We start from the raw sequence: 14,198 nt of genomic DNA on the forward strand, positions 1-14,198 counted from the left end.
AACAGGATGGGGGGAACATCAAGGAAGTCAGGGTTGTTATGCAGAGGCAGGCAATGCAAACCACCTCTGTTCGTTTTTTGTCTTGAAAACCCTATGGGGTTGCTGTAAGTTGGTCGTGAACTGATGGCACTTTACACACACACTTGTAGGACAGGAGTGGGATCCACTCCAGTATTAGAGAAGAGCAGAAATAAAGTTAAGTAAATGCCATTAAAGGCGGAAGGGAAACAAACATATCTCACGGGTTTTAGATGGTTGAGTAAGAATTATTAATGAAAATAAAAATAGATTTTTTAGAGAAGGGAAGCATTATTTTACACAATATGGAAAAAAAGGACAGGGAAATTATGGAAAACAGCACATGAGTGTTATGGTATGACTGAATATGGCAACATAGATAAATTTTTCCAATGTCATTTCACTAAGTAAAATTTCATACACAAGCAGAAACATGTGACATGGAAGGTGGGAAGCTTTCATAAAGCCATACGGTGATAAATTGGCTTTCATGTATGAAAACCCCCACACAGTGCAGAATCTCAAGGCCAGTGCAGCTAGAGAAAATCCAAGGAAGAGCTTCACAAATAATTAAACAGCTAGGAAGATTCATTTGTGGATGGCTGCTTCCCTGCACAGTGAATTGTATTTTAAAAAAAGGCCAGGGCTTATGATAAATATTTGTCTTGGTGCATATCTGAAAAGCATGAAATTGCAGCAAGAAGACGATGCTGAACTGAAACAAATTGGAACTGTAGTACAACAAAGAAAAATTTAGACTACTTGTCAGGAAAGATTTCTAGCAATGTGGTCCATTACTTGGTGGCAGCTCAAGACCCTCAAGAGAAGAAGCGAATCTGCCCATTACCTGAATATTCACCGGAGAATTTACAGACAGGACAAAATTGTATTGGCAGGGAAGATAAATAACATCATGTCTTCTATATCCCTGAGGTCTGGTTCCTTTTTTTTAAAAAAAAAGAACAAACTGCATTTCAAAAGAGAAACTGCGTAATATGAACTGAAAGACCCTTATGTTTCCAACCATGCCATTGGGCTGCAAGACCAAAAGATTGGGTATTTGTAGATGCCCAACCTCAGGAATCCCCTTGGCAATTTTTCCAAAACAAGTGGTGTGAAGGAATCCTCTGCCTGGCTGCCAACATGCATAGACTTAATTTCTACTGTTATCTTCCTTTGTAAACCACTTGTTTACTGTATCTGCCCTTCACCCCTTTCCCCTTGAAATTGCCAGTGAGTAGATGAAAGCATGCAAACACATTAATTGCCTTTAACGCTGGTGTTTCTCCCAATGACATGCTGCTTCTGTACCCTGGTAACAACACAGCATTGTCATGGTTAATCCTCTAATCTGCTTTGAAACCACTGCCTAGTCCCTTGGGCTTCACACATTGAGACCACGATGTCCATTTGCAGCAAGTCCCTATACGGCAAGTACAATCTACAGGAACGCCTTTTCCCCATGAGCCACACTCACAGAAATAATCTGAGAAAGCCTGGATGCATATTCCATTCACTCTGGAAGCATGTTCAGTGGCTGCCCACAGCAGAGTCACCAGTGATTTGGCATTGCTTAGTATGTTTTCCCTAAGGAGGTCCGCACGTTCATTTCTCCTTCGGTTCAGAAGGCAAAACACATTCTTATTTTACCTAACCTATGACAAAAAGCTGTCTCCTAGTCAAAGGCCCATTGGAACAGCTCCATCTTGCAGGCCCTGTGGAACTGTAAAAGGTCCCGCAGGGCCCAGATCTCCATTTGGAGAGCATTCAACCAGGCCAGGGCGAGGGCAGAAAAGGCCCTGGTCCTAGTTGAGGCCAGCTGAATGTCCCTCGGTCTGGAGACCACCAGAAGCTGTTTATCCGCAGAGCGCCAGGCCCTACAGAGGGCATAATGGGAGAGGAGGTCCTGTAGGTATGCAGGTCCCAATCCGTGAAGGGCCACACAGTCAATGCCAGCAATCTTTGGTGCAGAGAGCAGCCTGATGAAGAATGACTCTCCAATGAGCACCGCTACCACACCCCACCCAACCGCTGCCCCAAGACTAATGAAGGAACGAGAATCCTGGAAGGGCCAGCTCTTTCAAGGTGACAATTTTGCCTTCCTGTACCCCAGGTCTCAGTCACACATACCTGGTCCACCTTCTCCATTGCAAAAAAATTGCTGGAGAGTTGCAGTCTTGCCTTGGGTAAAATGTTTCTAGAAAGGCAGGTTATATTTTTTAATAAGAATAAATAAAATCACCACTATGTGTTCTGGAAATCACTTCCACTGCATACTGGCTCCCTCCAGGATAACTATTTTGAAATATAAACAAAGGTACGCATATTGAAAATTAAATATATAGGGCAAAACTCCAGAATTAAAATCTGTGCTAAACGCAGAGCACAGAGGTCAGATGATAGGAAGAGATCAGAGACGTCTTCTACAAAAAGAACGCTGCGTACAGATCATAATATGCTAGAGTATGGTCTCTTTGAACGCAACAGGAAAACAAGTCTGAGAAGTTGTGAAATCCCATCAGGGTTTGACCGTCAATTAGGCTGGTTGGATTCTTTTTTTGTTGTTTCAATTAGTATGCTTTGAAGAACTAAGAGGCAGACAAGTGCTCTTCTTGTAACAATTCTGTTTTGAAATGAAAACCTAATTGAAGAAGTGAACTCTCTCTCTCTCTCTCCCTGTTCAGCTTTGCCCACTGGGGCTTCTAAATAAATATCTTCCTTTGGATTTCTTCAGGGATGCTACTCTAGGCTTCCAGACCAATTTTTACGTGCTATAGTTCCTCTTTAGATGGAAGGGAGAGTGGAAGGAGGGGGAAGAGAGAAAGCAGGACAAACAGGCAATCTGAAGAGTCACCTACTGCCTTGGGTTGATGATGACGCTAGATAGTAGAGGTTCAGGGATTGCCTGGCTGTGAATATCTTTGATTGCTCTAATCTGGGGGGCGGGTACTGCTAAATTTGGCTGTTCTCAAATTTCAAGCCCACAAATGGAACAGAAAGCTTACAAAAGCAGCACATGTACGAATGAGAAAGGAAAGCTGGTACTAACTCTACCCTCTTTTATACCACGTCTGGTTTCAGCCATTCTTTCTGCCTCTTGATTAGCACCAAGTGCTCACGTTATTTTTTTTTTCACTTAGCATTTCCTCCCTCCCTCCCTCCCGTTTCTATCTCATATTAAAAAGGGGCATTTTATAAACCCCTCTTACCTCTTTGTAAAAGCTTTTTAAAACTGATTTCGCATTACGGAGGACAGCAGCTTAAGTATTTGTAAAGAGTGCTCCAAACACTTCACATACAGTATTTTGGTAACCTTTTAAAAAGTCCTATAAGGTAGAGGCCAGTATTAATTTCCTCATATTGCAGAAAGGGAGAGGTAAGGCGGTGTGGACAGTGGTTTACCTAAAACTACCAAGTAAATTCATGACTGAGATGAAATTTGAACAGTGGATTTCGTGGTTGAAACTGACCTGGTGAAAAGGGGACTGGACAAAAAATGAACAAAAATGAGAGGATCTAGAAAATACTACATAATGTGATCGTGCAATAATACATATTAAAATGCAGAAACCTTCAATATTGGAAGTAGTGGGGGAAACTAACTCCAACAAGGTTCAGCCTTTAAAATAAGAGTGGGTCCCATGCACATCGCAAGAGATGATACTTATTAGACTTTCTTCTCCCCACCCTCCTGGGGCAAACAAAGAGAAAACAGAATTCACTTACAGGACATTATGTAACTGTAAATCAAAATTCCAAGTGCTGGACAAAGGCCCATTAACAGTTCCACAGTTGAGTGGCTTTCTCTGTATGAATAATACTGTTTGGGGTGTAGAGAATGTACTGGAAGTGAATGCTCTATTTAGAAGTGAGGTTTTAAAATAGCTTGGCTGTATTTTTTTTTAAAGCCTTGAATGCAACATATTTCCAGAGTCTTTATTTCAAGGCTGTTAATCTGTTCCTGGCCATTACATCATCCTTGCATACCCAGGAAGTTTGGGTAAGAAGAGACTATTTCAGTTTACTGAATTTTTATCTCATCTCTTCCCTTCGAGGAGGCTCAGGTTAATGCCGCTTTATGCTTACAACTTACGATACCATCTAGCGAACTTTAGGGCGGAGCTTGAATTCAAACCCAGATCTTTCTAGTCCAAGTCAGACATAATATCCACTATACTACACCAACTATGAACAGAAAGCTGCTCCATCCCGCAGCCATTTTGAGTCGAACCACGGTTTGTGGCCCAAAGCAGTCTGCCAGAACCCATGGAGAGAGTGGCAGGCACCCAAGCCCCCGTCCTGTATCTGAATCTGTTGCTTCTCAGCTCAAACAGGCTCGTTCTCCTTTTGTCAAATTTCTCCATCACTTTGGGAGCTATAGGTATGTTAAATGAGCATGCAGGCAGGAGGAAAAGCTATATATCCTTTCTACACAAGGAAGCTCTCAAACTATTTTCTCCTAGGAGGTCCCTAATACACTGTTCATGTGTAATGACAAACCATGGCATTTCATTGCAGGGGTTAATTTTATAAGTCCCCAGTGCTCATCATTGCTTGATGTTTCATCTAATTCGGATGTCCTGAACTGTGATTTGTTGGGAACCAGGAGGTCTTCAATATCCAAGCTGCATGCAAGGGGAAGTGAAGGGGAGAACAAAACACATGATGCTCAAGGCTCGTTCCTGTATAGCAAACTCTGGTTCGCCATTACAGCTGAATTCAGCCATGAGAATAATATAACAGTAAATCTAGTCCACTGCAAAATCTCTAACACAGTTCAAATGTTGTTGCCTATCCCCATTTCTTTCTTGCCTAGAAGGGGGTCCTTGCCAAGGTAAGAAAATCTCATTGCAGCAATTGAAACAGATTTGAGAGCTATTTTTTTTGCTATCTCCTCCTGTAGCATGTCTTTCGGGCATGGCATTAGACTTCCCTTCCAACATGAAGTTATCAGAAATCCTGCTTTTTTAGCTCAGATCTCTCCAAACCAACAGGGAACAGTGACAAAAAAGGCTTCCTCTTGAGACTAACTTAATTAGCACAGAGATAAGGATTTATCATCAGATTGTCAGGATTCCGTCTCTTTCTACACCATGTGTGCCATTTCCATTGAGAACTGAAGAACAGAAGAGCAAGTTTAATCAAGAAATGAATTTAACAAATGAAAATTCTCCAGAATGTGTGTCTGCGATCCTAAATATCAAGTGCTAGAGATGTGCTTGCACTCTTGGGGGCTTTCTTCAGAATTTTCCCGGCAGCAGCTCCCAACTGGCTTGAATTGCGTCTACCCATGTTTTGGTACCTGTGACTGAGCTGGCTGAAAATTGTTGTCATAGAAAACACAGTGGAAAACCCCAAGAGCACACACACCTCTCTTGTGCACAGCTTCACAGTTAATTTATAAGAAAGCATTAAGCAACTGAAGTTATCTCTAAAGGACAGAAAACTGAAGGGAACAACCCCATCAAAATTAAAGAGGCCTATGGACCAATTCATGTGTCTCTGATCTGCCAAACATTGGCCCATACCACATCATATAAGGTGGATAAACCTATGTACAGTACATATACCTGTATGCCCATACACTTCGCCCTCATGATTAGCCTCTCCCTTCCCAAAGACAGTTCATGGAAATATGGGGAATCATGCATATGCGTATGTCATGTCCCATCATACAACTGACAAAGATGTGGGTCATGAAGCTGTTGCACATTACTGCTGGATTTTAAATGTATGAATGGCTCCCTTTGCAGTCAGAACTGAGCTAGCATGATTTTGAGACATGGACAAATTCACAGTAATAACTCCTATAAGATGGTCAATGTGCTAAAATAACAGGCAAACAGCTCAAATATGGTTGGCTTGCCAACCATCTTCAGAACTGCAATTTATAACGTTCTTGAGGAACAAAATAAGCTGAACAAGCATGTGAAGCCAGTCCTAGGCACTTTGTGTGGAAACCAAGTCATGTGAATGGGTTTTAGTGCTTTAAACACTGTTTGTGATATATGTTCAAACTGTATATTATCAACAACCAGACATTGGTGTAGTGCTGAAAAAATATATCCAGTAAAACAGATGAGGAAATATGGTAATTTTCTGCCATAGAAATTATTATTGTATGAATTGTATACAGTATTCATTTCAGGATATACTGATCAGCAAGTCAGAGTTCATAAAAAAAAAGAGCGGGAAAGAAGGTCCCGCCTCCTAGTGAAGATTGTTTCACTTAGGTAGCTGTGTTGGCCTGCAGCAGAACAGCAAGATTTGAGTCGAGTGGCACCTGAGAGATCAAAAAGATTTTCAGGGTATAAATTTTCAAGAGTCAAAGCTCCCCTCTTCAGAAAAGGTATCTGAAGTAGGTGCCACGAGAGTCAAATCCTGTACTGCCCAATGAAAGCGCCTGCTCTAGCAACTATATGTATCTGAGAACCATCTCTCTCTTGGCGTCTCTCTCTCTCTCTCAACACTCACTCTGGCAGAGCATATTCCATGCATAACCTGGAGACATCTTTTATTTATTTAGATATTTATGTCTTGTTTTTTTCCCCCATGGGGCCCAAAGTGGCCTACAACATTTGCTTGGAATGGAGCATACATTCATTCAATACCCCAATTTCTTTTTAAAAAGGAAGGCTCCAATTTCGTTTGTGACCTAACAAATTGTTATGCATAAATTTCCTTCAGTGCCAACAAGCTTTATTGTATACAGATAAATTTTAAAAACATTTCTTGTTAAGAAGAACTGATTATAGGAATTAATAATTTTTTCCAAAATACAACTAAATGGGCCTAATAGCAAGAATGTACACAATATAGCAGTGGTCAGCTAACAGGATTTGTATGCTTGAGAGATGGAAGGCAGAAAGAACTCTTATTTTTCAAATGTTGACAGCCTTTTCTAGATTTTTGGTATTGCACACTTGGTTTGGCTATTGATTTCTACCATTGTACGTCTCTGATGTAATTTTTTGTGATGCTATATCATTTTAAAAAACAAATAGTCAGCTAAAAATTACAATTTTCAATATTGGGAATGAAGAAATAGTAGAAAAGTCAAGGCCGTGTTTGGGAGGCAAGACCAAATGGGACAGCAATGGAAAGATTATGTTCATTAAATTAAAAACGTGTAAGAATTACATCAACAGAAGGTCCTTCCCGCAGTTGGTTACTGAACATTACTCTAAGTGGATCATAAAACAGCAACTCAGAGCATTGTAGGGGTGAATCCTGCTTTTTAAAAATTAAAGTGTAACTGCATTTGGTGTCCTGTTCAAAGAGCACTTCTGCTTTAACTTGATTTGTGCTGTAACTGAATCCACTTCTCGGTATATTAAGAATAATAGAAAAGCCATAGAAATCTGAGAGCAACTAAGCTGTCCATTTTGGCCCATCGATTACAGTAAAATAATATGCTAGAAAGAAAACCCAACATCTTGGATTAAGAGTAACAAACTCAGGTAATTTACATCCAACAATCAGTTTCTATTGCTGTTGAAAGAACATATCAAATCATATGATTGTTTCTCCCCACACCAGGTTTGTCATTCGCTCGGGGCCAAGCTACATGCTGACAGCAGCCACAGGTTCATCCTGTGTTTGCCAATGCCATTTCAAAAGGCAGTTGTAGTTCCCTAAAAATTGCCATGGGGCCCTAATTCCGATCTCACACATGGCACAGCATTCCCAGGAACTCTTGTTCTCCCAGCAATGGAAGGCCGTTTTGGTATGTGAAGGGCGGGCAGTGACAAGAGCTCCTGGAGTTGCTGTACCACACACAAACCAGATTGAGGCCCCACAGCAATTTTCGAAGAACTACAACTGGTTTTAAAATGGCATCAGTGGCCGCAGGATGGACCTGTGGCTGGTGTCACCTGTAGCTTGGCCCTCAGGTTTCAGAGTTTGCTCATAAATTTTGGTCATGCGAAGGACCCAACCCCAAGAGCACTTTGTTAATATAAGCTGAGAAGACTTGGGGAAACCAGATTTTAAAGATGGTTGAATCAGTGTGAAATTCCAGGTCCAGCACATACTAGACTCTTCTCATGATCAAAGTGCACACAAGTCACCTTGTGGTGAAAAAGGAAGCAACATCTTGTCTAACTCCATGGTTTACTTGGTACAGAGTTAAATTATCTCCACCAAGGTTGGCACCAGCAGTATGGCAATCAGGTTAAAATCAATCCACAAACATTCTACAGTCTGATGGCATTTATGACTTTCCCCCCAATAAACCATTAAAAAAGCCAGGGATAAATTTTTGGGCCATCATAGGCCCATCCCATCATAGGATAAACATTTCATCTGATAATTTCTGACAACGTATCTGTCTTTTGACAGCCAGATGAGATCTTAACCCCAGATCCATCAGGAATGGAATTATTTCAAAGGCTATTTAGCCACAAATTGGAGTTCAAATGAAAAACAAACAGTGCAATCCTAAGAAGAGTTACTCCAGTCTAAGCCCACTAAAATCTTTTCCCCTTTAAGAAAGATGTACTTACTGGCACTTTGAATGGAGATGTGTTTGATGAATCTATGGGATTGGTTTTGTCTGAACTGCTGGTCCCAGAGATGCTCCGTCTGCGAGGAGACTTCTCTGCTGGGACTTCTGGGTAAAAGAAATGAGAGAGAAAATGGGTGAGAAAACAGGAAAGAAGAATTTCCATTCTCTTAACTGCAGACAATCACACACACACACACACACAAAACCCATGCAGGTGTATTTCTCACTATTTATAAGTTATGGAGACTTCAGCCACCATCTGCAAAAACAGAATTAAAATCCATCTTTGACTCACAGGCAATTTAGAGGACTGTCCTTTGCTTAGTATTCACCTGGTAAAGTTACAACTGACATACGTTACCTGCAGTGCAAAAGTACTCTGTTTAGACAGGCATCCAAAGAGTTAATTCTGCAAATAAATCTGTGAAAGGGAGAAACTCCTAATAAAAAAAAACAGCACTGAACTCAAATTTGACCAAGGTCAAAGTTCACTCTCATGCACATAACGTAACCTTAATTGCTAGTTCGGATAGAGAGAGCCTGCAGTTAGGCGTTTACTCATGAGTAAGTTAAGACTTCAGTGGGACTTCCCCATAAGTATATACATCTAGGATTATAAATTAAGGGTGTCAAAAGATTCAGATGCTTGAGGGTGGATAATATAAGACATCTCTGCAGATAGGGAAAAAAATAGGTCGCTTACTCCTTGTTGTGGCAGCATGACCTAAGCTATGTCTTTGTGATCACAAAAATCTGCCTTAACAAAGAAGACAGGATCTTACCACATATCTTACCCATATCATATGTACGTCATTCCCCAGAGAGAACACACACATATATACCTTTATCACAAGTGCTGCCCATCTCCAGTTCAAACACCTAAGCTTAAAGGGAATCCAGCTTAAGTAAAAGACACTCGGCATCAAATATGAAAAGCCACATCCTAAGAAAAAGTCCATTGTTATCTTCTAGGTCGAAAAAGAAGGGAGCAAAATATTACTCCAGAGGCTGGCATTTTTGACTCCCGCTGTTCTCCTTTTGAGACACAGATGCAGCCGAAACTTCCATTTCTGGTCTCCTGGCCCTTTGGGATCCGTGCTACTTCCACTTAGAGAAAGCCGGTTTTCTCCCACTCTTCCCCCTCCCCTCTCTACAGCTTGCAGAGAGGAAGTGCATTGAGACTGCAGCTATTCAATCAATCGCTCTGAATGCATGTCCTCCTCATCAGTTACTTTCAGGCTATTAACAGATACCCAACAGCCAAGCTCTACTTAGTTACAGAAAATTTCCCTCTCCGTCCTGATCGACAGCCATCAGCGGAGACGCACAACCAGACGGGTTCCAGAGAAGATTTTCTCCACTAAAAAAAAAACAACCACGATAAATCACCACCAGCAAAACCTTCTGCAATGTTTTCCGGTGAAGTTGGTAGATAACAGATCCCGATTTTACCCATTTTACTGCGCGACACATCCACGGAGGCTCAAAGAAAATAAAAATTAACATGATGGGTGGCAGGAGAAGAAAACTGGATCCTGCTGAACAGACAAGTGCTTCACAGTGGAGGGTGCTTCCTTCTCTTTTAAATGTAAGCAACTCTATTAACTCTCTAACTACCTTGCAAACTGGAAAAAAAGGTGGAACAAAAGGCAACAGTAACATCTGAGGGTTTTTTTTTTGTTTAAACTTGTCCAGAAAAGCAAATGTGGATTACATCAAGAAATGAGCAGGACAGCTCATTTAAAACCGTGATTAAAAAAAATTCATTCACGCAGAATAAATCTACTGAAGTCTGCAACAGAGATCCATCATTACTTCAGCATAACCCGGCAAATAACACAAGATAGTTTCTCTTCACTGTCAATGAGATCTTTGGCATTTCCTCAATTTTCTTCATTTCAGAATTACTAGTTTTTGAGCTTTCTCAAGCCCTATGCTGAATTTGTTCGTTTTATCCAAGTGTTTTTCTTCCTCCGCCAATATCTTAAAGAGAGAGAATACTCTTTAGGACAGCAGGTCTAGTAACATTCCAACCATCATTTCTCCCCTTGGAAAAGGGAAAGGGAAGGAGGGGGAACAAAAATAGGCTCGGTTGTAACCACATACTGCAATAATGCTTGGCTTGTCCTACTTTACACTTGCTCAGGAAAATTGCTCCCTATCATCGGAGCATCTCTAGTAATTGAACACTGTCTACAGGGTTTTGCTGAGTCATGCATGAAGAAACAAAAACCTGGATCCTCTTGTAATTCTCAAGCACAGACAGTCAATAGTTGGAGAATAGTCGGCGCTCTTTTAACAAAGCGAGCCAGAGAAAGAGAAGGGGGGAAACCTGCACTTCCCTACAAACTCTCACCTACAAGAAATAAGTGACCTTGGGGATGGGGGTGGAGAGACACTGCGCGAGTGTAGAAATGTGCAGCAGAACGAGGTTGATAAAGGAGGAAAATGCTTTTGGACAGTTGGAGGTGAGATAAAAAGTTCAGGATTTGATTTGGTGGCTCAGGGACAGCAAAATGAGAAGGTTTTAACAGCTGCCTTGGCTACTTCTAACTGCGCATCTACATGCTGGAAGCACTGCCGCTCTGTGTGCCGCTTCTTTGCCCTTTTCTGCTGAGTAGGGTGGAAAATCTACAGTGTTGCCACCAGGCCAAAATTAGATTGTTGCCTTCGTCTCCACCTCCCACCCAGTACGTGCAACATAGTGCTCTTGCATTATTTTCACCTGCCGTAAAAAATCAATACACTTCTCCATCTTAAATATTAAATTACTACAATTTACGGCATGAGTCACTCATCAGAGCCAAGGCATAGGGGCATATCACATCATCTCTGTGAATCAGCAACTGCCTCAAACCTTTAATCTGTTCTCGTTCTATCACAGGGATGTGAAATTCCCTATACCCCACCCAGCCCCTCCATTTACACGCATACGTTCCCATTGTAGAAACATCATAGAATGATACCCAGCCTTATTTTGAAGATGCTGTGTTTAGCTGTCAAGTAAGACTAGTAAGTTGAAAACAAGATCAGGCAATTATTTGCACCTGGCAGAAACCTCCAAAGACAAATTGCAAAAAAATAATGGACACCCTTTCATTAACATATATATATTGAAATAAGTTATAACAATAATACTGCATTTATTTTGCGCTTTGAAAGTCCAGGGTGCTTCATATGCTTTTTCTCAGAAATCTGTACAATAAAATTGGCCAGTATTATTATATCATGTTGCAGATGAGGGGCTGAAATCGAGAGATAGTGACTTGCCTAAAAACCACCTTGAAAATTTATAGCTAACCTGACATGAGGACTAGAAATTTCCTCCTTCACGACCTGGTGTTTTTAGGTGCTATACTTCAGTAGCTCTCTAGGAACAGGCTAGGTGGATGGCAACTTTCTTGAAATCAGGTGTTTAAGCCATATTGTAGGGAAAAAATCCAGCAAGAGGCAGTGATGAAAGATAGAAGTCACATTGAGTCCTTACGTAGTGGTGGTTTTTGGCTCACAAACTGCATGTGGTTCTTTCACGTGCCACCCCAAACCCTTCTAACTTTTGGGTTTTAGCGCTTTGTTCCATGCCTCCAGTGGCATATCCAGAAGTAAGCAGGGTTGTGCCAGATGTAACACGAGGCTAGCAACAAGCTAGAGTTCAAGCCATAGGGAAAAACCATCAAAATGCCAAAAGGCACTGGAAAGAGGTAAAGAGAGGATAACAGGGAGAAAGAGGGAAGGTGGGACGGTGAACAGAGTTGCAGGAGGAGACAGAGAAGCAGAGGCAGGAATAATGAAACGGGAAAGAAGGAAGGAGGGAGTGATGTGCAGGGCACACAGCAGTCATGTGGTTCTTTGGGTTGATGGTCAATGGGAATTTGGCTCTTCACAATCTGAGAAGTGAGAAAGTGGGTCTAGTCCTTAGGGCATCAATGGATACCTTATCTATCCTCTCCAGTCAGAAGATCAGCCTCGTAGACATGTAAATTAGACTTTTAATGATAATAACATTCGATTTATATACTGCCCTTCAGGACAACTTAACACCCACTCAGAGCGGTTTACAAAATATGTTATTATTATCCCCACAACAATCATCCTGTGAGGTGGAGGGGGTTGAGAGAGCCCCGAGAGAGCTGTGACTGACCCAAAGTCACCCAGCTGGCTTCAAGAGGAGGAGCGGGGAATCAAACCCGGTTCTCCAGATTAGAGTCCCATCGCTCTTAACCACTACACCAAACTGATACCAAACTAGAAAAAACTGCTTATTTCCCCAAGCTTCCAATGAAAAAGCAGCTGTTGCAAACCTCTGCCCATGAGGTATCTGAAGCCATTAGGTAGTCCTAAAATGAGACTGCATGGTGTGAACAGCAAAAAAGAATACCCTAGACATACAGTCCATCTGTAAAATCCCAAGAAATGTATTACTTTTTTTAAAACTCTACAAATAGAGTTCCCTAGTCACATAACTTTCCTGAGCAGAAAGATGACTGCTCGGAAAGCTTAATGCAGGTTAGGCTTTTTATTTTACTGGTGCTGATAGTTTGAAAGCAAGCTGTAATTCACGCAGCAAAGGAGGACTCCTTTGGGTAGTTGTCCTCTGCAGGACATGATTACTGTGTGTTATTCATATCATGGTTAATACTTATAATGTGACAAAATTTAAAAAGAGGGTTCATCATAATCCAAACTGTCATGGTCTCCCTAGCCAAGGAAAAGAAGCCTTCTGGAAAAATAATAGAGGGAATAAAATGTGGAGGAAGGGGAGACCCCTGCTCTGAATCGTAAACAACTCAGGGCCAAGCTACAAGTGACGAATGACACTTGAACGGCAAGTGAACAGACTCGTGTGTATTCCTCCCTGTTCACTTGCGCTACGTGATCAAGTGGAGTGCAAGTGAACAGGGAGGAATACACGTGAGTCTGTTCACTTGCTGTTCAAGTGTCATTTGTCACTTGTAGCTTGGCTCTTAGTGAATTGTCAGGATACAACTGAAGAGTTGGTTCCTTATCGCCAGCCTGGTTCGCAGCAGAACTTTATGTTGCTGACAACACAGTGATGTTGTCAAAACTGCCATACCCATGTCAAGTTCTCCCCTTCTCCAGTGCAACAGGTAGCAACCTATTTACCCTATGATGTGACACCATCACATTTCCCTATCCATGTGAGTTTACAAAATGGAACAGGAGCAAGTAAATACACAGCAGGACAACAATGCAACCCAAGTAAGCATTCCTAAAGGTTACAGAGAAAGGACTCTATAAGGATGGTGGTTTTCCACAGTATTGCTGCATGGACTTTAATGTGCAATTCTTCTTAGATAGAATGTTGAAATCTGGTAAATGTACAACAATAACATTGGATTTATATACCGCCCTTCAGGACAACTTAATGCCCACTCAGAGTGGTTCACAAAGTATGTCATTATTATCCCCACAACAAAACACCCTGTGAGGTGGGTGGGGCTGAGAGAGCTCTGAGGGAGCTGTGGCTGACCCAAGGTCACCCAGCTGGCTTCAGGTGGAGGAGTGGGGAATCAAACCCGGCTCTCCAGATTAGAGTCCTGCACTCTTAACCACTACACCAAACTGGCTCACAAGCAAACCAAGTTTCAGCTTACTGAGTGGGGCTCTTCCCTCCCTGCTACGTCATTCATCCCAAACCTTTCCAATGACTCTT

The 14,198-nt window shown here is 41.7% G+C and overlaps 1 protein-coding gene across 6 annotated transcripts in view; it reads right to left on the reverse strand.

Moving 5' to 3' along the window:
* Nucleotides 1-14,198, reverse strand: part of RASAL2 (RAS protein activator like 2) — a 271,541-nt gene that overhangs the window by 77,701 nt on the left and 179,642 nt on the right. For all 6 annotated transcript variants that reach the window (XM_054980121.1, XM_054980117.1, XM_054980119.1 and 3 more), the window contains one exon: nucleotides 8,523-8,629. In XM_054980121.1, the coding sequence (XP_054836096.1) occupies nucleotides 8,523-8,629 (107 nt within the window). The remainder of the gene's footprint in view (nucleotides 1-8,522; nucleotides 8,630-14,198) is intronic.

Source organism: Eublepharis macularius, chromosome 5 (assembly GCF_028583425.1).
Source record: "Eublepharis macularius isolate TG4126 chromosome 5, MPM_Emac_v1.0, whole genome shotgun sequence".
NCBI lineage: Eukaryota > Metazoa > Chordata > Lepidosauria > Squamata > Eublepharidae > Eublepharis > Eublepharis macularius.